This window comes from Danio rerio, chromosome 19 (genome assembly GCF_052040795.2).
Source record: "Danio rerio strain M-AB ecotype USA chromosome 19, GRCz13ab, whole genome shotgun sequence".
NCBI classification, from domain to species: Eukaryota; Metazoa; Chordata; class Actinopteri; order Cypriniformes; family Danionidae; genus Danio; species Danio rerio.
The window spans coordinates 42,316,785-42,344,355 of NC_141039.2; the positions used below are offsets into that span (position 1 = coordinate 42,316,785).

The following is a 27,571-nucleotide window of genomic DNA, read 5'->3' on the forward strand; positions in this document are numbered from 1 at the left end:
GGATGGTTCTTCACCACATACGTGTATCACTGGATCAGCCTTTTTGACTCTGGGTGGATGGGTAAATGTTTGTCTGCACTGTGATCCATTTGCCTTGGTCCCAGCCTGTCATTTTGATAACTATAATAAGGACCATAACTTATTTTAACCTCTATGGAGTGTGATGCCAGAATTGCCCTTGTCCTGATGGCTACTTCAGAGAGCCAGGTCTTTAACCTTACACATTTTAGCAATCCGGGATTGCGTTTGAAGTGTTGTTGTCTGTATGGAAATGAGTTCATCATCTACCCTGTGAATTATTGAGCTTTACAGCAACCATAACATTGTTTCTGCATGAGATTAAATAATAATGGCTCTTTTGCAGTGTATATATAAATATTAGGTATATTTGTATTATTCTAGCTGTAATTCTGAACATTCTTAGCCAGTTACTTACACATTTTTATTTGTGCTTGTAGTTTTGGTGATGCAGGAGTTTTGATTTTTGTAGAAAGAACTAAAATAGCTGTAATTATATTATATTGTATGTTAACCCAATGTATTTTTTCTATATATGTGTATATTTAGAAGTCAATTGTGTAAAGTACTTAAAGTAGGACTTGCTGCGTTACTTTCCTTCTGTATTCTCACTGTTTGTCTCTCACTGCAGGGCTCTCGGGTGATTGAAGCAGGTTAAGAAGCATCGTGCGATTGAAAACATGGGTAAGCTTGGGTTCACTTAAACTGATAGATCACCCAAAAATGTAAATGTAGGCATTGCATTTTGGGATCAAAAAAAGTCCTGTTCACATTCATAAGTGCAGAGAATAGCAACTAGGATTATGGGGGAATAAAGCATTCTTTAGGTAAACGACAGTTTAGTGGAGGGAAAATTTGCATTTTGTTGTATTTGACATGTATACAATAAACCTTTTAAAATAATAAGAATGAAATCTAGACCGTGACTAACAATACAAAAAAATGGAGTTGGATGATGGTCTGACTGACTGACGTTTCTAAAAGACAGTAGATTTATTTCTTGATTTCTCACTAAATGTTTGCTGTGCTGTTAGTCAGAGATTTTCAATGATCGCACAAAGGCAGTCAAAAACCAGATTGTCATCTTTTTAAAGGTATAGTTCACCCAAAAAAAATCAACTTTTCATCGTTTACTCACCCATGACTTGTTCCAAACCAGTTTTATTCTGTTAAACACAAAGAAAGATATTGTGAAGAATGTTTGGATATGGCCACCATTGGCATCCATAGTATTTGTTCTTTCTATGGAAGGCAATGGTTACAGGTTTCAAACATGTTTCAAAATGTCTTGTGGACTCAAAAACATTCTATTGTACTGTCCTGCTTTTTGAATGAGATGGACTCGAGATATTTAGCGACATGTCACGACGGTAAAAATCCTGTATAATTTATGTATTCATTTGTTGTTTTTAATTGTATGTTTATTGATAATGTTCTTGCCATGATATTTTTTGTTGCTGACGTGGTGTTAATCTTGTTTGCTAAACAAAAAAAACTCAAACTAATTTTGAATAAGTCAAGGAGGAGTAGATGAAGGAAGCAAATTTTATTTTGTCAACTACCCCTTTCAGTAAAGAGTTTACTATTAATATTATTATTGTTAGGGATGCACCGAAATGAAATTTGTAGGCTGAAACTGAAAAAGGAAACCAAGGCGAGAAACTGAAACACTTAAATTAATTGTGCTAATTATTAGTAGCATTGCATTTATGGCTATTTACATTTACATTTAGTCATTTAGCAGACGCTTTTATGACTGTACTAATCTTACTGAAATCAAAGCATTGCAATTGCATAAATTAATATTAAAGCGTCACAGAATAAATAAAATTACAAATTATGAAAAAATAAATTTAGGCCATTGCAACAATGGGTTATCACTTCTCCGGATGGGGACTTCAGACAGAGAACATCTAGTTGTTGAGTGGTTGAGCTTATCGTCTGACTGACATTTGAGAGAGTGTGTTTAAACAGGGTCAGTGCATGAATTAAGATTTTTGCATACAGTAGCTCAAGTCAGAACAGAATAGCTTACCTATTATAATTTGAGACACTTTCTTGCAGGATTTCTGCATGAAAAATGCTCTTCATTATAATCCACAGAGACAAGTTGTTGTTTTTTCTTGTGTGCTCGGATATCCCTCTCCTGCATGCGAGTGCGCTCAGTCTCCTACAGGTTCTCCGATCCGTTCATCGATTTGGAAAATTTTGTGCACGCTGCTTTTTCCGAATCAAATTTTTAGATCGAATATAGTCACAATGAAGTGCAGAGGATCCGAATAGAGACACCGCAGATATGCTGCTTCAGACAACATGTGCAAGCCACAATTTCTGTTTGCGTCATCACAACATACTGTTCCGGCCATGTTGTTTCTGCGATAATCTTTCAGTGGCTGAATATTCGGTGCATCCCTAATTATTATTTCTCTATATGTTATAATATTAAGAAGAAAATGGGCTACTTTGGGTTAGTATATGGCTGAATTTTTATTTTTGGGTGAGTTATCACAGTGACTACCAAATGATCTGTCAAGTGTTTGCATGAAGTAAAAAGTTCTTCTCTTTTAGATCTTAAACCGAGGAAGCTGTTCTCTGAACGGTCGACTGACTTTCACAGCCCCAGATGTTCAGTGCTAGATGTTCCTGCACGGTGGACAGAAATGTGCAGGTCTGTAATGAAAACAATATAAATATGCACATATTGCTTATCCTTGTGTATATCAAATAAAAATGACAACATAAATATTTTTATTTATGCATTTAGGTGTGAAATGCTGTATTAAAACAATGTGTCAAATAGTGTGATGTAAGCACATAACTAATTTCATTTTATTTATTTTTTCTTTTCTAGACGTGTTGGAGACTGGCGCAATCTGGCAGATGGCTCTGGATGCCTCAAATATATCTATTTTTTTTTAAATAAACTTAAAATTCCTTCTATGATTGTTTAAGCTTTTCTTTTTAATGATAATCACGTACCTTTATCAGAATGTTGGCATTTTAGATTAGCATATCAGTCTATTACTTAAACTGCGGAGTGAGAGGAAAAACACTTTGTGTGTTGGAGAGTTCGCTAGGTCTATAAACACAGACAGACCTCTGTAACCCAGTAGCACCCAGGCTGCTGTCCAGTATCAATTAAGGTCAAGGTGCTATGTTTCTCTTGTTTTATCACTGTTGTGTCCCATTGGCTGATGCCTACTTCTGGAAAAAGATCAAAAAGGAAAACAAACCTGCAGTCTGCAACGATTGCTACAGTGAATGTGGGTTAGATGGGTTTCCACCAGTGTTTTTTTCAACAAATACACCAAATAATGACCATTTAAAGTGCAGGACTTTCAATAACATACTAAATTCATAGTTTTAGACTGAAAATTAGACAGTCACTCTATATCATTCAGTAATTAGGTTAGTGTTAAACTATATACTGTTGCTACATGCATTCTTTTCTAATACAAGAAACATTTAAAAGGGATAACTCATCCAAAAGTGACAATTTACTCGCTATTTCTTCACTAAAAATGGTTTCAAAGCTTAAGTTCCTTTTCTATTCTCTTGAACACTAAAGAAGATACTTTGAAGAATGCTGAAAACCTGTAACCATTGACTTCCATAGTTTCTTTGACAAGTTACTCACTATTTATTCATTCAAGTGCTTTCAAAGCTTTATACATTTCTTTTCTATTCTCTTGAACACTAAATGAGATAATTTGAAGAATGCTAAAAACCTGTAATGTTGACTCCCAGTTTCTGACAATTTGCTCACTATTTATTCACTCAAGCTTTTCCAAAGCTTTATACGTTTATTTTCTATTCTCTTGAACACTAAAGAAGATTATTTGAAGAATGCTGAAAACCTGTAACCATTGACTTCCATAGTTTCTGACAATTTATTCACTCGAGTGGTTGCAAAACTTTATACATTTCTATTCTCTTAAACACTAAAGGAGATAATTTGAAGAATGCTGAAAACCTGTAACCATTGACTTCCATAGTTTCTTTGACAATTTACTCACTATTTATTCACTCAAGTGCTTCCAAAGCTTTATACGTTTCTTTTCTATTTTCTTAAACACTAAAGAAGATAATTTGAAGAATGCTGAAAACCTTTAACCATTGACTTCCAAAATTCATTTATGACAATTTATTCACTGTTCACTCAAGTGATGCCAAAGCTTTGTTTCTTTTCTGTTCTCTTAAACATTAAAGAAGACACTTTGAAGAAGGCTGAAAAGCTGTAACCATTGACTTTCAGCTTCTTTGACAATTTCCTGACTGTTTCTTCACTTAAGTGGTTTGAAAGCTTTATACATTTCTATTCTCTTGAACACTAAAGGAGATGAAAACCTGTAACCATTGACTTACATAGTTTCTTTGACGATATCCTCACCATTTACTCAAGTGCTCCCAAAGCTTTTCTTTTTTTACTATTCCTTTGAACACTAAAGGAAATATTTTGAAGAATGCTGAAAACCTGTAACCATTGACTTCCATAGTAGGGAAAAGAAATACAATAGAAGCCAATAGATTCCAGCTTTCTTTAGATATCTTCTGTTGTGTTCAACTGAAGAAAGAAACTCAAATATGTTTGAAACATGTAAATTCATAAGTCACTTTTGGGTGGACCATCACTTTAATTGTTATATTGGGATTATTCATTCATTTATTTTATTTTTGGCTTTGTCCCTTTATTAATCCGTGGTCGCCACAGCGGAATGAACCGCCTATATTGGGATTAATTAAACTAAATATAAGTATCAAGTCTGCTCCAGCATCTCTAAGAAATGCTGTAGTGTTTCTTTGCACTGTAAGCTGATGACTGAACAAGGGGAAAGGGAGACTGGGAGGCAGAATTTGGTGGTGTGCGACCAATGGGCTTGCCTGATGTATTTTTAATGCTCATGAATGATTGATCATCGTATGTGAACACATGCACCCCTGAGGGGCGGCTGCAGTGTGTCTGGTGCCGTCCGTTCAGACATGAGTGCTGCCAAAGGAGCTTCTGGACTCAACATGAGCACGGTGGAGTTGAAGCATCAGTGGGCGATGCAGAGAAACCGCAGTCTGGTCCAGACGTACCTGCTGTCCGGCTCAGCGCTTCCTCTTCCCGGCGCACGGATCAGGGATGATTTCAGGCTTCCTTCATTATCCAGATCAACACATGGTCGGACCACCACTGTGCCTCTCAGGTAAGATGATACCTGGCGCCTCCAGGTCTGGGGCTCTGAACTGGGAGCACAGGATCAATTTGAGAAAAGCCATTAATTGCACACTGCAGACAAAATGCTGGGCTCCACACAATCAATGTGTTTAGACAACATGAGGGAAATGAGTTATGAGTTTTTACAAATTTAAGTGGATTGAAAATAAAACTATGAACATTTCCCAAAAGAAAACTGAAGAATTGTGTCGTTTCAGCTTGTTTTAAATAAGTAGTTTAAACTAATTTTCTTGCTGCCTTCATTTAGTTGATTCAAATTAACTTCGTCATCTGAACTTGCATCGATCAAACTGACTAGAAATATTAAATTAAACTGTAAGACCTAAACGATTTAGTTGAAGCCTGACTGTCTTATTAAAATAAGTTACATTAAAATATTTGTTGTCTTGACATTATTACATTTTTCTAGTATTTTTAAAGGGATAGTTCACTCAAAAGTTTAATGTTCTGTTATTTATTTAAACCTGGTTGAGTTTCTTGTTTTCTGTCAAACATGAAAGAAAGCTATTTTGAAAAATGTTAGTATTTTTTTTTTTTCAACTTGCTATGTATGTCAATGACTTCTGGTTTCCATAAAATCTTCAAAATACACTGTTTTGTGTTGAGCAAACTCAAAAATTAGTGAATCTATTTGTGGGTAAGTAAAGGATAATTATGTTTTCTTTTTTTTAGCTAAGCTATGGCTTTAAATTTAGCAACAGGGTGTCTTAAGTCTTAAATTCAATTAAATATTTAGTTGTAGGTCAAAAATAATTTCTAACGGGTCTTAATTGTCTTTTTCAAGTATGGCTAAAAAAAAATCCTTGGTTCTGCAAAATTGATTTGTCTTGGGGTAACACGAATGAAATAAGTCATCTTATGAGTTTTTACTGATAAAAGTGGATTGAACATAGAACAATTAAGCTGTCCAGACACTCAAGAATTGTGTTTTTTCAGCTTGTTTTAAAATAAGTAGTTTAAACAAACAATTGTTTTTTGTTTACACTGTAAAAGAAATCTTGCTGTCCTAAACTTTTTTGTTGATTCTAATGAACTTATCTAGTCATCATTACTTGCATCAATCAAATTAACTAAAAATATTAAGTTAAACTTTGTAAGACTTGAAGACTAAATATTTTTGTTGTATTTTAGAACTGTTTAGATGACTTAAATTAATTTTTATAATTGTGCACATAGTTTAATTACTAAATAATTTGAAGGCAATGAGTTCACTAACTTTTTCAACTTGAGTTTTTTGGGGGGACAACATAATTGTTTTGTGTTCAATCTGCTTAAACAATTAAGTTAACTTGAACAATTTGTGTTGAGACAACCTGAAGCAATTGTGTGAAACCTGTATTTTTAGTGCTGTTAAATTGTGTGAACTTCATTTTCATTTTAACCTTGACATGTCTTTTTCAGTCTTAAATTATTTTAACTTGTTCCAAACATGTTTGAGTTTCTTCTGTTGAACACAAAAGATGATCTTTTGGAAACCATTGACTCCTGGAGTATTTGTTTTTCCTACTATGTAAGTCAATGTGAGACAGATTTTCAGCTCTCTTCAAAATATCTTAACAAAAGCGACATGGGGGCCCAGTGGTTAGCACTGTCGCCTCACAGCAAGATGGTCGCTGGTTCAAGTCCCGGCGGGGTCAGTAGGCATTTCTGTGTGAAGTTTGCATGTTCTCACCGTGTTGACGTACGTTTCCTCTTGGTGTTCCTGACATATACTATGAAAAATCTGAAAACAATTAAGCGCAAGACCAATTTATTTTTAAAAATATGTATATATTAAAAATAAAACATTTTTGAATATTAAATCATCTTTATTTTTTAAGTATTTTAACAGTCGTTTTTCAAAACAGACAAAGCATGGTCAACCATTTGGTAGAGCAGACAGTCAAAGGGTTAATGCTGAGGTGGAGATCAGGAAAAGTCTTAAACTCATATGGACACATTTTATATATGTTTTGTCGTAAATAAAACTCCATTACTGAAGTATGCATTGCTGTAGAATTGTTTTTATTTTAGTCATTTTAATCACCAGTTTCTTGATTCAATTTCTGACCCATTTTTGGTTACCTAAAACCCAGCAGTGTAGTCATTTTTAATTAATAGTTGGGTTAAAAAAATCACAACGTATACGTGTGGGGTTTGTTCCCTTTTTACCCAATGCTGGGTTACCAAAACAACCCAAATGTGGTTTTTAACCTAGCGGTTTTTTAGAGTGCACAGTCCAAACACATGCACTATAGGGAAATTGAATAAGCTAAATTGGTCATAGTGAATGAGTGTATATGAGTGTTTCCCAGTACTGAGTTGCATTTGGAAGGGCATCCGCTGCATAAAACATATGCTGGATATGTTGGCAGTTCATTCCGCTGTGGGGACCCCTGAAGAGACTAAGCTGAAGGAAAATGAATGAATGAAATTGTAAACGTTTGTGTTTTGGGGTGAACTATTCATTTAAATGAAGCAATTCACTCCCTAGAATTGGAGCCTTTTTTATTTTAAAGTGGTTTGAATGAAACTTTCTGTTCACGTGTAAGTGCAGACGCGTCTCTTCATCAGGCAATAACAGGAAGTGTCAAATCCGCTGTGCACAATGGAGAATGAAACCTCTTGAAACTTTAGAATCATTCCTCTTACATGTCAACACACCCAGCGAGCTCGCTGGAAAAAAAACAGCAGCTATATTACACTGATTATCCAGTGACAGCAGCTAATGTTCACTGGGCTTCTCGGGCGGCAGTACAATGTGTGCTGGACACTGTGAATCAAGCAGAAAGTACATCTTTTTCCCCCAAAATATCATTATTTAACATTCATTCATTCATTTTCCTTGGGCTTAGTCTCTATCTTAGTGGTCGCCACAGTGGAATGAACCGCCAACTATTCCAGAATATGTTAGTTAATTCAGTTTTCCCTTTACTGCATGTTTTCGGACTGTGGGGGAAACCGGAGCACCTGGAGGAAACCCACGCCAACACGGGGAGAATATGCAAACTCCACATTGAAATCCCAACTGACCTTTCTGGGGTGTCACGCTGTTTTTACTTTCAACCCTCAAGCAATCCTACCTAGCAAGCTTTTTTGTTTGTTAGTTTGCAAAACTGTTAGTGAAAATGTGCTAAAATTAGTATATTTGCCAAATGCACATGACAAACAGGCAGCAAATTTTCTTAATCTTAGTACTGATCTTACAACACACAATCGCAAAGTATCTTATTCACTCACAAATACTTTTCTATATTAATGTTTCAGTCAGTGTATGTTATACATTTTTCATTTTAATATCATCTTATGTAGTTTAATAGATTATTCTATTTCATCTAATTTATCTCACACATACTTATTAAGTCTCAAAGGCTCATCTGCATATTCTAAATAAGTGTTATTACAAAAAACAGTACTATTGTGAAAAATTGTCATAGCTGTGTGTGTGTCTGTACACTACCTGACAAAAGTCTTGTCGCCTATCCAAGTTTTAGGAAAAGAATTATAACTTGACTTCTAGTTGATCATTTGGTATTAGATGTGGCTTATATGAAAGGCAAAGGCCTCTAGATTATGCTTATTTTACCAAAATAAAATGTGATCATGCCTTGACTTGTAATTATTTAATTAGGACAGTAAGGTCTGACTTTGCTTAGTCAAAAGTTGTCTTTAACAGAAATAATGTCCAGTATAGAATATAAAGTCATGCTGCAGTGGAAACAGAATTAATATAGTGTATGACTCCCATGAGCTTGGAGGACTGCATCCATACATCTCTGCAATGACTCAAATCACTTATTAATAAAGTCATCTGGAATGTCTGAAAGCGTTCTTGCAGGACTCCCAGAGTTCATCAAGATTCTTTAGATTCATCTTCAATGCCTCCTTCTTCGTCTTACCAGAAAAATGCTCAATAATGTTCATGTCCGGTGACTGGGCTGGCCAATCCTGGAGCACCTTGATCTTCTCTGCTTTCAGGAACTTTGATGTGGAGGCTGAGGTAAGAGGAGCGCTATCCAGAATTTGCCCTCTCGTGTGGTTTGTAATGTAATGGGCAGCACAGATGTCTTGATACCTCAGGCTGTTAATGTTGCCATCCACTCTGCAGATCTCTCACACGCCCCCATACTGAATGTAACCTAAACCATAATTTTTCCTTCACCAAACTTGACTGATTTCTATAAGAATCTTGTGTCAAATAGGTCTTCTGCAATATTTGTGATGATTGGGATGCAGTCCAACAGATATTTCATCAGAAAAATCAACCTTCTGCCACTTTTCCAAATGATCAACAAGAAGTCAAGTTATTATTTGTTGCTCTTACAACTGGGATCAGCGACAAGACATTTGTCAGTTAGTGTATGTACGTGTGTATGTATAGAATTATTAGCCTCCTGAATTAAAGGCCCCGATGTTTATTTTTCCCCAATTTCTGTTAATTGGAAAATAGATTTTTTTCCAACACATTTCTAAACATAATAGTTTTAATAACTCATTTCTAATCACTGATTTATTTTATCTTTGCCATGATGACAGTAAATAATGTCTGACTAGATATTTTTCAAGACACTTCTATACAGCTTAAAGTGACATTTAAAGGCTTAACTAGGTTAATTAGGGTAACTAGGCAGGTTAGGGTAATTAGGCAAGTTATTGTATAACGATGCTTTGTTCTGTAGACTATCGAAACAAAATAGCTTAAAGGGGACTGATAATTTTGGCCTTAAAATGTTTTTTTAGAAAATTGAAAAATGCTTTTATTCTAGCCGAAATAAAACAAATAAGACTTTCTCCAGAATAAAAAATATTATCAGACATACTGTGAAACTGTGCTCTGTTAAACATCATTTGGGAAATATTTTAAAAAATCAAAGGGGGGCTAATAATTCTGACTTCATCTGTGTATATATATAAATGTGTGTCTCCAGTCTTCAAAAATGTTCATATTTGATTTTGTGCTCAATGTGTATTTCTTGTCAATGTCTTAAAATGCTGAAATAAAAATCTTTCATCCTATTTATGTTTTTGTTCTTTAACACAGTCTTACATACTTTTTGGTTCCCTTTTACATTAGGTGCCCCTAAATTACAATGCAATTACTGTGTTGATGATGTACTGCAGAACACTTCTGATGCACTTTAGATGGGATACTGGTAGAGTTAGGGGCAGGTCTGGTGATATATGAGGGTGGGTTAAGGTTTAAAGCAGGGGTGACCAACCCTGTTCCTGGAGAGCTACCTTCCTGCAGATTTCAGTTGCAACCCTGACCAAACACACCTGTTTGTAATTATTAAGTGCTGCTTTAGGTACTATTAATTGGTTCAGGTGTGTTTCATCAGGGTTGGGACTGAATTCTGCAGGAAGGTAGCTCTCCAGGAACTGGGTTGGTGACCCCTGCTTTAAAGGATGGTCAACAGTGTAATTACTAATGTAAAAAATAGATTGCATGTGTTTAACCAACAATAAGTGCAATGTAAAAACATGTATTTACACAATACGTGCATTGTAACAAATGATTAATTCCAGTGTAAGAATATTTATACAGTCATTGGTAAGAACATTAGTTAATGTCACCTGTGGGACCATTCTTCAGTAATGAATTAATTCTCCGAAAAAAACTTTTTACACTGAAATATTCTTATTAACATTGTTTCCGATCTGTTTTCCCAGCATCAGTGAGCCCTCCCTGTTCACTCCAGGCCAGAGGGCAGATTTTCAGTCCAAAAACCGTGGTCCATTTTTACGCAACCGCGCTCCGTCTCTCCCCTCCAGCAAGTGCCCTGAGGACTACAATCAAGTGTACATGCGTTTCTCCCAGCCTCTCAGGCCGATACCCAAACCTGCACAGACACTTACTCGCGCTCAGAGGAGAACCACAGAAAACAGAGTCCCGCAGCCGCTCGTCAGGCCCTTCAGCAAGCCCGTAAACCCCGAAACATTATCTATCAGGGGAAAAACCTGTGTCCTGAGCCAGCATTCAAACATGTCCTCCTCGTCCCGCACGCAGCTGCATGTGTTTCTGCCTGTAGAGGGCGCCTCACTGGAGGACGACAGAGACAGCGAGTCTGTGGATGAGGGATTCATGGACGAGCTGGACAACAAAATCACCAGCTTGAGGCTTCAGAGAGATGCAAAGACCCCCAAACAGTGCAGTAGAGGAAAGTCGCTGATGGGGGAAATGGTACAGTTAACGTCCTCGTAGTGTCAGGCCTATGAGTTTTTTGATGCATGTCTGTTTAACTAGAGGACTGTTTGCTCTCATGCAACATGTGTGAATGATTGTTAGACATTATAATTAAACTAAATTATAGGTGTTATGTACTGATATACATTAGTGTGTAAAAATACAGTCGATTTTAAATAAAATGTTATTAATCCTAAAGGAAGAACTGCAGTGGTTAAAGTGTTAGTTCAGGGATGGGCAAACTTGATCCTCGAGGGCCGGCGGCGGTGTCCCTGCAGAGTTTTGTTCCAACACTAGTCAAACACACCTGAACAAACTAATCAATGTCTTCAAGATCACTTGAACTCTATAGGGAGGTCTGTTTGAATAGGGTTGGAGCTAAACTGTGCAGGACACTGGCCCTCCAGGACCGAGATTGCCCACCCCTGGGTTAGTTAGTTCACCCAAACATGAAAATGTACTCTCATTATTTTTACTTTATTTTTTTATTATTTTTTTTTATGTTGAACAAAAAGAAGATATTTTGAACAATGTTGGAAACTGGCAGCCAATGGCATCTAGATATGGAGGTCAGCAGCTGCTGGTTTTCAACATTCTGCAAAATATCTTATTCATTTGCGTTGGCCTGAAGAAAGAAACGCTAACTGGTTTAAAACACAGATGCGGAGTAAATGATGACAGAATTTTCATTTTTGGGTGAACTGTCACTTTAAAGATGATGACTTGAGTTTTAGTTAACCCAGACTCTCATTATTGATATGTACTCCTATATACATTTCTGGAGAGCGCCAAATACGTTCCAGGAGGTACATTTTTTTTTTAAGTTTTTGTTTTCCTTTTCACATAACCACTAGAGGGCGATGTGTAAGCTTTTTTTCCCCTCTTGCAGTGCCTTTCTGTTCTCGTGTAAATCCAGCATAGGCCGCCGTTGACTGACTGACTGATCAACCAATTGCCCACCCAACATACCCGTCAACCCTCTCGTTTTTTCTGGGAATTGTTTAGATATTTTAATCTTTCTATGAAGCCTGGCAATAAACATTAAAGAGCCTTTCCTCCTTATACACAACCCACACTGCTGAAGCACCAGGGGGCACCCCTTGCTCTTGAATATGAATATGTTCTATGCTCTCATTTTGTTTAGGTATAAAAACATATTGAAATAAATATAAAAACATCTGTATTCCCTTCCTTTCCATTACAGACGCCGTTACCCCTTTTAAAACAGTCTGTTCAGCGTGTATGACTGTCAAATGCGCTCCATATTAGTAAATAGACGCTGTTTCCCAAACGGACTCTGTACACATGATTTGAAGCGGAGCAAAAGTGGATACTTACTTGGTCATTTACTTGTTTATTTTTTGAATTTGTTTTTGATTTAACCTGCTCTTTGGATCTGTTCTTTGACAGACTGAAACCCTGTTGTCGCGGTCTGGTAAGCCAAGCTAGTAGCAGGGGAAAAAACGGAAACCAATGGTGCCCCGTACAGTTCATTTTATAGACAAAACGCAGGCATACGTAGCTCTGGCTACGTAATTTACGCTCTCCAAAAATGTTTATGGGGGTATATGTTCACAATGAGCCTGTGTTGGTTTTAGTCTTCATTCTAATCCAGTAAGAATTAAACTGGATCTAAACTGAGAACTGAAAAAAATAATTTACCAAAATAGTTTCCAGAATGTTCTCTGTTGGTTACCCTGGAACGTTTTCTTGACATTCAGGTTGTCTTGTTATTTTACAAAAACTGAAAATATTTGGATCATTAAAGCACTTTATTCACTTGAACAGAGGATATGAATGATAAAATAATTGCTTGATTTTAATTGGCCACCTCAGATCCCACCCCAAATTTATATTTGCTATACTGGCAGTTTCTGTTTGACATCTCATTCGTTTAAAGTGTTTTAATTTGAGTTTGGCTGCCAGCGCAAGCTATTTTCAGATTGAGGACGACAAAAAGGCAAGAGAATATGTTTTCAAGTTAAAGATGAAATTATGATATTTATTATAGTTTTTGATTAAGTTTGCTTGCTCATTTTGAGGAGTGATGTTTATAATTCACTGTGTAAGTTAACAAGGATCCAATATCAGTTAATTGAGAGATTCACAGTTCAGTATAACTAAAGTAAACGAAAGTTAATGCAATAAATGTGTTTCAGGCAGGAGAGGCTGTGGCGCATTCACAGATTCACGTTCATAGTATATCATATTGATAACTTTGGTTATACAGATATAACAAGTTGGACATCATTCTGAACTACAAAATGTGTATTTTTTGTATATGTTCACAATAAAATCAAAACACCTTTAAAAATAAAGAAAAACGGTAACGATTGTATGTTGTGACAGAGTTCTACTGTACAATAAAACAAAATTCAGCATATTGCCCTTACAATGTGCATGCTACATATACATATGCTATATATATATAGAAAGAGAGAGAGAGAGTGCTGACGAATTCATTATTTAATTTATTTTTTCGATTTTGTGAGTTCAGTTTCAGTGTTCAGTTTGTAGCCATCCCTTGGTCACCACAAAAAAAGTAAGCCCACTGTTTTTGAGAAGAAGTTAACATCATTAATAGAGAACATTGATTAATGGTTCTCCCACCTAATTAAATTACCCTGTTGATCATCTTCATATCCTCCACATTTATTTAAGTTCCTAAACTGTGGATGTTAATCTGTCATTTTTAGCAGGTTTTTAATGCCGAGAATTTTCTTGGATGTTTGCATGATGCGATCAAAAGTTAATGACTTACTGACTGCAGACAAACTGGCTATAATCATTAACGTAGTCTTTTGCATCTGCCATGTTTGTAGTTTCAAAATGGCTTTTTCAGTGACTATTTCAGTAGTGTTGGGAGGGGGGTGATGGAGAGACGAGATTCACGATGCTGGAGGGCACTTATGCAGTGAAAGTAAATCAAAAAATTACTAGAAATCAGAAGTACTTCAGGTTGATTTCATTCATTCGTTTGTTTTCTTTTCGGCTTAGTCCCTTTATTAGTCTGGTGTCGCCACAGCGGAATGAACTGCCAACTTATCCAGCATATGTTTTACGCAGTGGATGCCCTTCCAGCTGCAACCCATCTCTGGAAAACATCCATACACACTCATACACTACTCATACGCCTACCCAATTTACCTGTACCGCATGTCTTTGGACTGTAGAGGAAACCCACGCGAATGCAGGGAGAACATGCAAACTCCACACTGAAACGCCAACTGACCCAGCCGAGGCTTGAACCAGCAACATTCTTGCTGTGAGGCGACAGCTCTACCTACTGCGCCACTGCGTCCAGTTTGATTTAAAATCCGCAAAACTAAAGAACTCAAGGCAGCATTATAAATACCTATTCACACCTAACTGGGGGATGTGGGCTAAACAATATATAGTCACTATTCATATAACTTAATGTTTGGTGTTTGTTTTATGGAATATATTATAACCTTGTAAGATACTTAACTTTGCATAAAATAATAATCATTTAAAAAAGAACAATGGAAAAAAAACTACAATCCCATGAAGCTTTGCGAATAAATGAAAAGTTACAGTGTAATATTCAGTCTTTAATTTTCCTTCGGCTCAGTCCCTTTATTCATTAGGGGTCGCCACAGGGGAATGAACCACCAACTAGCCTATTCCAACATGTTTTACACAGCTGATGCCCTTCCAGCTGCAACCCAGTACTGGGAAACATCTATACACACTCATTCACACACATACACTATGGCCAATTTAGCTTTTTCAATTCCCCTATAGCGCATGTCTTTGGACTGTGGGGGAAACCGGAGCAACCTGAGGAAACCTACGCCAACACAGGGTGAACATGCAAACTCCACACAGAAATACCAACTGGCCCAGCCGGGACTTGAACCAGCGACCTTCTTGCTGTGAGGTGGAAGTGCAAACCACCGAGCCATCATGTCGCCCTGGTGTAATATTGTTCATTTATTCATTTTCTTAATGGCTTAGTCCCTTTATTTATCTGGGGTCCCACAGCGGATAGAACTTATCCAGCATATGTTTTTTGTACTTGTGGGGGAAACCGGAGCAACCGGAGGAAACCTACGCGAACACGGTGAGAACATGCAAACTTCACACAGAAACGCCAACTGATCCAGCCAAGGCTTGAACCATCGACCTTTGCTGTGAGGCAAATGTGATACCCACTGCGCCACCATGCAGCCCCGATGTAATATTGTAATATTAAAAGTAGTTGATATTGAAATAACTTGTTTAAGTTTGATTAAAAGACAATCTTAAATACAAATTTTAGAGTGTGTGGATTATCGGTGCTTTTTGCCGCTCTTTTCACAGAGAACTTCTTGATTGGTGGAATTCTTCACAGCACATGGTCATGAGTAATGTAGATTATCTGCTCATTACAAATAGTTTTAATGATTGAATTATGCAAACAAAAACATACACACGATTAACAACCTCACAAGAGCTTCGTCTTTAAATGTTTTTTAAAAATGGAAGAAATCAATAAGAGTTAACTGCTGTTTACATAAAAATGGTTTGATTAGTTGTTTTAATCCATAGCTATGGTTTTAATCAACCACCTTAACATGTTTATTACTTATTTTATTCATTCTAAATCAATGTAAATGAATACGAAAAATCACTGAAAACATTTATAATTTATTGCTAATGACTATTTGAAGTGAACTGCTCGAAGGAATAGATTCGCTGTAACAAGTCAACGACGACCACAAAACGCGGTAAAATCTAAACGGGATACAGCTGCGGGTACGCACGCCAATATAGCATTTTTAGGACACTGTACAACAATAATTAATATTTTTTTAATTATCTGCGAGGTTTGGGGTAGTGGTGTACGATAATAAAATGCAAGTTAATGGGCAATTTAATAAATAATGTGAACGCAGTATTTCTGTTTTTACATTACGGTAGGGGCAGACGTTAATAAAACACAAATAATTGATAATTTAATTAAATACTATAAATAATTTTCGTTAGTTACTTTTTATTTTTTATGTAAACATAATTAGGGTGGGGTAGACGTTAAAAATACAATTTAATGGGCAAAGTAATAAATAATGTGCACAATACTCGTTATACTGTTTTTACATTACTGTTTGAGGTAGGGTTAGGGGTTAATAAAATACAATAAATGAACATTTAATAAACAATTATCGTTAATTTCAGGCCGCAGCTGTATCTCTTCTAGCAACAACCCCACCACGCGTGTTGTGCGCATCTCCCATAATTCCCTGCTGCACGCATAGGGGGAAGTGGTTTCGCGGGAGAGCCTGCTAGTCTTTCCAGCTAGTTGGTCCAGTTTAACTTTATCCCCTCATCTGATGTATTGATGCAGAAGTGAGCTATCGTGCGTCCTGCAAACGTCGTGTGCTATTACTCATCTGAGGAGGCTTGTCGACCGAACACGCTTGAGTGCTTTAAAGTGAGTATGTAAACAGTTGGCGACAGTGGCCCGCGTGTTGTTTATCATTTGTGCAGAGATTCGCTGCAGAAACATGCAGGTCTTGCAGTATTGCTCACTTGTACACGATATTCTGGTTAAATATTGATGTGCATTCATGTTTTAAATCCACATAATGGAGGATTTTATAGTTGTATTGTCGTGTTGAGCACAATAGACAGGCTCCTATTTAATACAAACAAGGGTTAAAGCGAATTTAAGGGGAGAATGGTCTGAGAATGATTTATTTACCGGAGATTGAGGTAACGTTAAAGTTGGTTTAAAATTCACACATTCGTACAGTGACAAATTGTGACAGCTCCCATCATTGTTTACCATGGTACTTTGAATATTGGGTCTGAAATCACATGCAAGTACGACTTCAAAATAACATAATCACTATTAATTTGACTGAACAATGTTTTACTTTGACAGTCATTGGCGTCTCATATATTTATTATTGGCAAAGAATACCCTCAGAAATGATATTATTTATGGCAAGTTAAGAATGTAAGAATCAAGGACGATTTTAGGATTAAATTTATTCCTTTATGGTTTAATTTTAGAGGGGCTCAGCTTCTTATAATGTTAAAAAAAATTATATATATATATATATATATATATATATATATATATATATATATATATATATATATATAAAGCCTAATATTACATGTATAAGTAGTAATTAATATTAATACACTTAAAATGTTTGTTTAATATGGGTTGTATACTAGTATTCCACTGTATTACATAGATAGGCACAGCCATTTGAGTTGTGAGCAAGCTAAATAGGCTCAACCCCCCTGTTTACTGTAGTAAAAACCACTTTCTATCTATCTAACGTGCTATAGGTGAATTGGGTAAGCTAAAATTGTCCGTTGTACATGTGTGTGAATAAATGTGAATGGGTGCTTCCCAGTGATAGGTTGCAGCTGGAAGGGCATCTGCAGTGTAAAGCATATGCTGAATAAGTTGGCGGTTCATTTCGCTGTGGCGACCCCAGATTAATAAAGGGAATAAGCTGAAAATTAATGAATGCATGAATGTTAAGCACCGTTTGGGAAATATTTTAAAAGAATTAAGGGGGGAGGGGGTGGGGGGGCTAATAATTCTGACTTCAATTGTATATATATATATATATATATATATATATATATATATATATATATATATATATATATATATGTAGCAGATCCCAATCTGTACATAACCAATAATCACACCGGAAACAGCAGGACAGCTTTGCGTCATGTATTTATTGGTCCCTGAAACACATGTGGGACACTCAATAAGAAACTCTCCACGCTTTCCTCTCCTTTCACACACACAATGCAAACACAATTGCAGGAGAAACTTTTACACGTCTTTCCCCGTCAGCGGCTGGACTCCGACTGAGGCTGACTGTATAACACTGTACAATAATACTCATGAAAAATATGTATTTGTTTAAATGAAATAAAAATAAAGTGAAAATAAGTGGTGTTGCTCTTTACAATTGTACTCGAAGTGCAAAATCAAATTTATATTCCCAAAAAAACAGCAATTAATGTTCTCAAACAATTAGGCTTATTCACCACGCAACACACAATTACATACAAGCAGAATTTAGATTCAGATAGTCAATTATACATTTTTTGAGAACAAGCAAAATGCTAAAACATCATAAAAAGATTCACACATAACAGTTTTACATGAAACATACCTGAAACACATGTGGGACACTCAATAAGAAACTCTCCACGCTTTCCTCTCCTTTCACACACACTGTGTACAATATTAAACTCGCATAAATCTCAGGTTTATCTCAATATTATAAACTTACTGAATAAAAACAATCCTAAACATATTTTATGCAACATTATATGAACTTCAATTGAACAGACTATATTAACATACCAATGCAAACACAATTGCAGGAGAAACTTTTACACGTCTTTCCCCGTCAGCGGCTGGACTCCGACTGAGGCTGACGCAACTCTCCCGCGCTCTCCGAGAGCAAAGCGTGCAACACTAATTGCGGTCCCACTTAAACAAGTGTCGAAATAAGGTTCCAACGCCCGGTAGGCATATAATACATAAATGAATAGTTTTTTTTAGTTTTGGGAAGTTCATTCCCGAATATTATCAAAAAAATAAACATTCCTCTTCCTTACTGGCTACATTCACCCCCCTGAACTTCACAAAACTAGTCTACTATCAGATAATAGATAATGTGATCACTCTCAATAAAAACACTGTATCCTCACGCAACAAAAGTTACCCAACTACTGGGAGAGCGACAGAAGAAAGTTGGCCAGACTCTCAAGTGTCTACTCGCAAAAAAAGAAGTGCCATAAACACTACCTCATAGATACCCCAAATGATCACCATTTAATCCATAATAACGAAAGATTTCACAGGAAGTTCATGAATGTGACTTAAGAGGCTTTTGTCCAGAGAAGATTAAGAGAAGGGCTGCGCAACAGGGTTTTCTGCGACATAATTTGGATAAGTCTATTTATTGGTTTTACCAATCTGCCAGCCCTAGTCCTCACTGGGTGAGCTGTACTCGAAGGCTGAACAACTCTCACAGGCAAATCATGATCACTTTCCTCCACTACTTCTGTATCTGAAAGATCAGACTCAGAACTCAGAACAGTTTCCTGATCCTCATTTCCAACAAGGACTGACTTGTCGAGAATATTCTCTAGTCCTGTATGAGAATTTGAGTCTCTGATTCTTTCATCAGATGAAGAATTCAATGGGCAAACTGGGGAATGAGCTGGTCCATCATTTCCATCATCAGTATCCTCTGATTCAACAAAAGTAGCATCACTTTCAGACTCATCAGTTTCGTGATCAGTGTGAGATTGCTCAGAGTTAGGCTCTTCAATGGGTAGGAAGTTGCTTTGTAAAATCAAGTTCCTGTGAACAACTTTCTCCTGATTAGTTCGAGTATTCTTAATCCGGTAAGTATGACATCTCGGGTCCACAGATAACACAACGTGCAGTGTTGAATCCCACCTGTCGGCTAGCTTGCGTCGACCACGTTCTCCTTTGTTGGCGAGTAGCACATAATCACCTTTCTCGATGTCTCTGCCTTTGACTTTTTTGTTGTAGTGCTCGGTCTGCCGTAGCTGACTCGCAGAGTTGTTCACCTGAGCAACCAACATGGCTTCTTTGAGATTATCCATCAATTTCCTCACATACTGATCATAATCTGCAAAGGTATTATCCCGCTCCACACTTTGGAACATTAAATCGACGGGTAACCTCGGAATGCGACCAAACATGAGGTAAAATGGTGCAAAACCAGTTGACTCATGTGCGGTACAGTTGTAGGTGAATGTCAAAGTTTGCAGCATACGTGGCCAGTCCTGTTTGGTTCTCGGGGGTAGCGCTCTAATCATGTTACCCAAAGTTCGATTAAACCGTTCTACTTGGCCGTTGCCCATCGGATGGTATGCTGTCGTTCGCGACTTCTGTACACCAGCAATCTGCAAGAGTTCCTTAATCAATCTGCTCTCAAAATTTGCTCCTTGGTCTGAATGGATTCTTTGTGGAAATCCATAGACACAAAAGAACTTGTCCCATAATTGCCGAGCAACTTGAGATGCAGATTGATTCTTGCACAGGAATGCATTGGCCATTTTAGTAAAGTGGTCTGTTACCACTAGAACGTCTACACTCTTGCCAGAAGAGTTTTCGGCAGACCAAAAGTCTATACAGACTAGTTCTAGTGGCCTGACTGTCCGAATACTTTCTAAAGGGGCCCTTCCTTCTGGTTCAGGGGTTTTGCTAACCACACAGCGTTGACAATGTCTCACATATTCTCTAATGTCATTCTCTTGGCCAACCCATGAAAATCTCTGTCTAGCCAAAGACAATGTTCTGCCTTGGCCTTGGTGACCGGCTTCATCGTGGATGCCACGCAGAACCTCACTGACCAGAGAAGTAGGAACCAAAAATTGGCAACGAGCAACCTTAGTCACAGGATCCTTGCGGATACGGTAAAGTATGCCATCTAACAACTTTAATCTGTCCCATTGTTTCAGCAGTTTGAGCGCCTTGTAAGGCTCCTTTGCTCTTTCTCTCCGAGATGGTCTTTTTCCTCGGCACACATAGAAAAGAACTCTTGAGAGCACATCGTCACTCGTTTGTTTCTCTCGAAGTTCATCCAGAGAGTATACAGGTAAGGGGTTCTGACCTGCAGGCAAAATCAGATTCACTTCTTGAGCGAGCCAGGAAAGTGCTCTACCTTCTGCTCCTTTGTCCCAGTTGGTATGAGATTCAAAGACAGCTGAAACTTGATCAGAAGACAAGGAACATTGCTCAGTTGGATGTCCAAAACACTGACTGTTTGCACTGAGTCTAAACGAATCTTGTACTTTTTCTTCTTGTATCATTTCAGACTGCCTCAAGAGATGGTGATAAGGTTCAGTCACGAGTCTGTCACTCACTTGGACGAATGGCTGACGGCTAAGTGCATCGGCAACTACGTTTTTGGGACCAGGTATGTACTGGATGTCAAATGTGTACGGGGCTAGTTTAGCCACCCACCTCTGCTCACACGCATCGAGTTTTGGTTTCGTCAAAATATAAGTCAAGGGATTATTGTCTGTCCAGACTGTGAAAGGGTGTCCCTTGAGCCAGTGGCTAAATTTGTCACAAACAGACCATTTTAGTGCCAAAAACTCGAGGCGGTGGGCAGGGTAGTTGGTCTGGGCTCGTGATAGTGCCTTACTTGCAAATGCGATTGGCCGCGCCTTCGACTCTCCCACAGGGATTTGAGACAACACTGCCCCTATACCATCTAATGAGGCATCTGTTGAGAGAATAAATGGCCGGGAGAAGTCAGGGTGCGCCAGTACTACAGAGTTCAAAAGATCAGACTTAAGTTGTTCAAATGACAGGGCACATTCTCTAGTCCAATCTGATGGGCTAAGCTTTCTAAAGACAGCACTACCCCTCGAGTGACCTTTTTTTCCTTTAGTTGCTGCAGTCAATGTGAAGAGGGGTTTAGCGATGCTGGAGCAATTGGGAATGAAGCGTTGGTAGTACATAATCATGCCCAGAAATGATTTAATTTTTCTTGGGGAAGGTGAAACTCCATCATCCATCATGAGGTCTTTTTCTGCAATTGCGGTAATAGCAGCAATTTTGTCAGGATCGGTTGCAACACCGTGCTCATCCACAACATGGCCAAGAAATCGAACACTCCGTTTAAGAAAGTAACATTTCTTGGGTGCCAGCTTTAAACCGTGAGCACTCAGCCTCTCAAAGACCATCTCCAATCTCTCCAGTGCCTTTTCTTCACAGGGAGCCATTACCAGAAGATCATCCAGGTAGCATAAGAGGGTAAGAAAATTTTGATCGCCAAACACACTCATCATTAGCCGCATGAAACTAGCTGGGCTGTTGCACAGTCCCTGCGGAAGACGATTGAATTCATACAGGCCTAGAGGAGTGGTAAAAGCTGTGAATTTTTTGTCTTCCTCACACATTGGGATGTTATAGAACCCGGACGTGAGGTCCATAGCACTAAACAATATATTTCCTCCCAAAGCAGCAAGGCAATCGGCTTGATGAGGAAGAGGGTGAGCGTCTTTTGTAGTGCGTGAATTCAGCCAACGGTAATCAACACAAATTCTGAGGTCACCACTTTTCTTCCACACAAGTACTAGAGGAGAGGCCCACTCGCTGTTGGACTTGCGAATGATATCTCTCTCTTCCATTTCAGATAAAGCCTGTCGTAGTTTCTGGTAATGCCCTGGTGGCACACGCCGGTATGGCAACCGGAAAGGTCGGCTGTCAGAAAGATGGATACGGTGTACAAAGTCTTTTGCTGTCCCGCAGTCTAGCTTGTGCTTTGAAAACACATGTTCGTATTTCTGAATTAAACACAGCAGATTATTTTTACACTGGGTTGATACTTCACAAGAGTCAACATCCAAATCGCTTAATCCCATCTCCAGCAAGGCATCATTCAAATCTGGTTTGAGTGTTTTATCATGCACAGTCTGGCTCTGAATTTTGACAGTTTCGGGGGGACATTTGATATCAGTGTCTAAATCCTCCAATGCAACACAGGGTGAAACGTTGGCCACTTTAGAGTTTCGTCTCAGAGTGATGGGTTTGTCATATGGGTTCAACATACGAATTGGGACCCACCGGTCAGCAGTCATAGAAACCACCACACGTCCTACAATGATGTCTTTCTTATGCGTAGGTGACTTGGTAGGTTCAATCAACACAGCGCTGCCTTCTGAAATAGGAGCTGTAGGGGGCAGTCTAGCCCAAACCAGATGCTCCTGTTTGGGTAACAGTGTAACAGCCTGGGCCAGTTTTGCAGTTCCAATGACATCAGGCATCCCAGCACCCCTCCATCTGTTGAGGCCAGAAAGGATATTGAGGAATTGCTCGATTTCAGCATCTTGTGTTGATTCAGGCCTATTCATAACACGCCAATAAGTGGGGTTCTGCTTAAGCTGACTCAGGATAAATTTAAGAACGTTGGTGCCCAATATCAACTCATCCCGCTGTCCTTTAACAACCATTGTTGGCACACTGACAACATACTCATACACTCTGATCGTCAGCTGGTACATACACTTTGGTGCGACCTGAACTCCACCACATCCGACTAGCATAACATTAGCCTGCATCTCACATGGGTCTAGAGACACCCCAGCATCAAGTAGACGAGATTCAGCGAGTTCACTAATGGTACAAGCCATAGAGCCACTGTCTATCAACGCTCGTACAGGAACAGCATCATTGACTAGAACATCAGTGTAGAAAAGGCTGTCTGCATGTGCTAACTTGGTTACATTTTGAAACAAAATCACATCATCACTCTTCATTGACTTGCAAGTTGCCTCATATATGCTAGATGCATCATCTTGGAGGGTCTGAATTTCTTCACCCGCACTATCCCCTCCACAGTGCGGGTGTATCAGTTTCCCTGAATCTGGGAGTGGCCTCCGCTCTCAGCACTCCTCCTAGGACAGGACCTGCGCTGATGGCCAACGTCAAGACAATTAAGGCATCTTTTCTCTGACATGCAGTGTGACCGTGTAGAATGAGTTCTCTCACCACAGACACGACATCTAGATGGTCGGGACCAAGAGGGCGACTGAGATCTATCAGGAGTAGTCTGTACATTAGTGCGTTCAAGCACTCTCTCCAGCATGCTCAGTACTCGTTCCAATGTACCAGTGTCAGTCGAAGCAACGTGTGGGGATGCTGTGGTGATCTCAGGTTTGACATTCTGATTATTGGAAATGCACGCTGCTGCATTTACTGCAGTGTTTTCCACAATGGGTGTTTCTGTGTTGCTGACAGTAATATTGGATACTTTAAATGAATGGTCAGATTGAGGGTAAGAGTGCTGCTTCTTTGTTCTCAGCTCTCTTTGATGCTCATCAATCGCTTCTTGCACCTCTGCGAATGACCATTTTGTAGCAGGCTTGTATTTGAACACATTAGAAAGTCCAGTATCAGGACAGTTACGGATAAACATCATTGCAACTTCCTGTGAAATGTTATTCATTTGACTACCCTGTTTCAGCAGGTGCTTATCTGCGATTTCAGCTGCATTATTGAGACGGACCCAGTAATCGACAGGGCTTTCTCTGACAAACGGCAGTGTGGAATAGAAGTCTGCAAGTGGGAGACAAGACTCTGGGCTGTCACTGAAATAACGTAACAGTATTTCATAAATAACTTCAGCGGTAACTACTTTATCAGGTGAGCTACTACTTTTTAGTCCTACTTTGACTATGTTTTTTGCTCTACCCAACAGGTAGTTCTGAATTTCGCTGGAGTGTTCTGCTTTCGGGCAGTCACATTTCTCTAAGTATATCTCCATTAACTCAATCCATTCCTGAACAGCAATTTTATCTGTACCATCACCACGGAAAATGGGAGGTGCCCTCTTATCAGAGCGTACAACTAAATTAAGCTTGGATAAGTCGAGTGTAGTACTCGCAAGCTCACTTTTAACTGCTGAGGGGTCAGCCTTATGCACCACATGAGGATTACGGTCAGCTAAGAGTCTGTCTAGAATGCTATCACCAATTTGGCTACCAAGCTCTTCAAGAAGCTCTGTTATTTGTACTCGGGAGTCATCAGTGACAGGAGGAGGTGTAAAAACAGCACCAGGATTAATATTTTCACCCTCACACGAATATTGCAGATTAGCATTAGGAGTTTGATCATTTTCTTTACGTCTCACCACACCATCAGTACTCATAAATCCTCTACCCCTCCCTAAGACTGGTGTAGACATGTTAAACATCTTGTAAACAGTACTGTATATTCTCAATAAAAAACACAATCAATTGGCCCAGTGTCCTAGTGATGCACTCCTATTATGCAAATGTTCAAATGAAATGAAAAAGTTCAAATGTCTAAATTCAATTGAAAACGAGTTTGTTATTTAGCAATGAAAGGCAGGATACAATGCTGTGTTGACACTCAGCAGATGACGTAGCTGCTTTGCTGAATCCGTGGAAGTCACGAAAATAGTCTCGCACGGGCCAATCCCCCGGTGATCGGCTGCGGCTGATCGGTTGGATCCTGAAAGGTCACGGCACCAGTTTTATGTAGCAGATCCCAATCTGTACATAACCAATAATCACACCGGAAACAGCAGGACAGCTTTGCGTCATGTATTTATTGGTCCCTGAAACACATGTGGGACACTCAATAAGAAACTCTCCACGCTTTCCTCTCCTTTCACACACACAATGCAAACACAATTGCAGGAGAAACTTTTACACGTCTTTCCCCGTCAGCGGCTGGACTCCGACTGAGGCTGACTGTATAACACTGTACAATAATACTCATGAAAAATATGTATTTGTTTAAATGAAATAAAAATAAAGTGAAAATAAGTGGTGTTGCTCTTTACAATTGTACTCGAAGTGCAAAATCAAATTTATATTCCCAAAAAAACAGCAATTAATGTTCTCAAACAATTAGGCTTATTCACCACGCAACACACAATTACATACAAGCAGAATTTAGATTCAGATAGTCAATTATACATTTTTTGAGAACAAGCAAAATGCTAAAACATCATAAAAAGATTCACACATAACAGTTTTACATGAAACATACCTGAAACACATGTGGGACACTCAATAAGAAACTCTCCACGCTTTCCTCTCCTTTCACACACACTGTGTACAATATTAAACTCGCATAAATCTCAGGTTTATCTCAATATTATAAACTTACTGAATAAAAACAATCCTAAACATATTTTATGCAACATTATATGAACTTCAATTGAACAGACTATATTAACATACCAATGCAAACACAATTGCAGGAGAAACTTTTACACGTCTTTCCCCGTCAGCGGCTGGACTCCGACTGAGGCTGACGCAACTCTCCCGCGCTCTCCGAGAGCAAAGCGTGCAACACTAATTGCGGTCCCACTTAAACAAGTGTCGAAATAAGGTTCCAACGCCCGGTAGGCATATAATACATAAATGAATAGTTTTTTTTAGTTTTGGGAAGTTCATTCCCGAATATTATCAAAAAAATAAACATTCCTCTTCCTTACTGGCTACATATATATATATATATATATATATATATATATATATATATATATATATACTTGAAAGTCCTAGAAATGTCATGGAAAATCATGGATTTTTAGTTGAAGAAATGTGTATGAACCCTGACCTCAGTTAACCAGAGATGCATGTTTATAATCTATTGCTGAAGTATTTTCTGCAATTGTACACTCGTTAGGAATTTAAATGTTAGTCCTTTTCTGAGGTGATGCTTTGGAAACGATGTTGATATGAAGGACGAACTTATGCGTTATAAAACAGTAATTTACATTGTGTAACTAAAGCCATGTGGGTTTGTTTTGGTAACTCTTGTTTAGTGTAATGTAATGTGTATTTATATAGTGCATTTATTGTGTATGGCCATACACCCAAAGCGCTTCATAATCATGAGGGTGGTCTCTCCACACCACCACCAGTGTGGAGCATCCACTTGGATGACGCCACAGCAGCCACAGGACACAACACCAGCTATAGGTGGAGTGGATAGACAGTGATAGAGGCAATTCGGTGGATGGGGATGATTTGGTAGCCATACTGGGAATGGGCTGATAGAGGGAATTTGGCCAAGACACTGGGGTTACACCTCTTTTCTTTATGAGAAGTGATGACATTAGAGAGTCAGGACCTCTGTGTTACACACTGCATGGAAGGTCATTTTTAAAACCCATAATATTGGCTCTTGAAAGCCCTAATTTCTTCTTTTTCAGGAGCTAAGTCTGGCCCATCACCATCTGCAGAGTGAGTTTCACCACTGCGCTCTCCGTCTGCAGCCGGTGTTTACATGTCTACTGAGGATTTTATAGGAGGAACAGCAGAGTCGGGGAAGATGGACACCACTGAGACTGATGCAAATGAACCTTTCATTGAAAACATGCTGATGGAGTGCCATCAGGTCGACGAGGAGGAGATGGAGGAAGAGCATGAAAGCAGAACAACAAAGAATCAGAAAGAAGTTGAAGAACCAGAGTATTCAGCTGAATTTGTGGCTGCTAAAGTAGAGGACTTCACTAATGAAATGTCCAGACCAGAGGATGCAGGTTGGTTTGAGCTTGTTTTTTGCTTGCTGCCTTTAGTTCAACATATGATGAGGTGCAAAACTACTTTATTTTTTGTGTGTGTTGATTACTGAGCTTTTCAAGGACAAA

The 27,571-nt window shown here is 38.4% G+C and overlaps 3 protein-coding genes across 6 annotated transcripts in view; all 3 read left to right on the plus strand.

The window, feature by feature from the left end:
• sfpq (splicing factor proline/glutamine-rich) overlaps positions 1-2,958 on the plus strand; it is a 29,400-nt gene extending 26,442 nt beyond the window's left edge. Inside the window, exons 10-12 of the transcript XR_015515845.2 lie at positions 650-702; positions 2,587-2,686; positions 2,870-2,958. The gene's annotated coding sequence lies outside the window, so the exon portion shown is untranslated. The remainder of the gene's footprint in view (positions 1-649; positions 703-2,586; positions 2,687-2,869) is intronic.
• LOC137488547 (uncharacterized) lies at positions 2,902-13,740 on the plus strand. Its single transcript, XM_087295966.2, has 2 exons — positions 2,902-5,207; positions 10,889-13,740. The coding sequence occupies exons 1-2, from the start codon at positions 4,999-5,001 to the stop codon at positions 11,418-11,420; spliced, it is 741 nt and encodes a 246-aa protein (XP_087152092.1). The 5' UTR covers positions 2,902-4,998; the 3' UTR covers positions 11,421-13,740.
• A 2,916-nt stretch (positions 13,741-16,656) lies between these two features.
• The window catches only part of zmym4.1 (zinc finger MYM-type containing 4, tandem duplicate 1), a 54,250-nt gene continuing 43,335 nt past the window's right edge, over positions 16,657-27,571 (plus strand). For 3 of the 4 annotated variants that reach the window (XR_015945151.1, XM_087293997.2, XM_087293999.2), the window contains exons 1-2: positions 16,657-16,836; positions 27,134-27,463. Coding sequence is in view for 3 of the 4 variants with exons in the window: in XM_087293997.2 (XP_087150123.2) it covers positions 27,208-27,463 (256 nt within the window). In the remaining variant the exon portion in view is untranslated. 4 annotated transcript variants of the gene reach the window in all.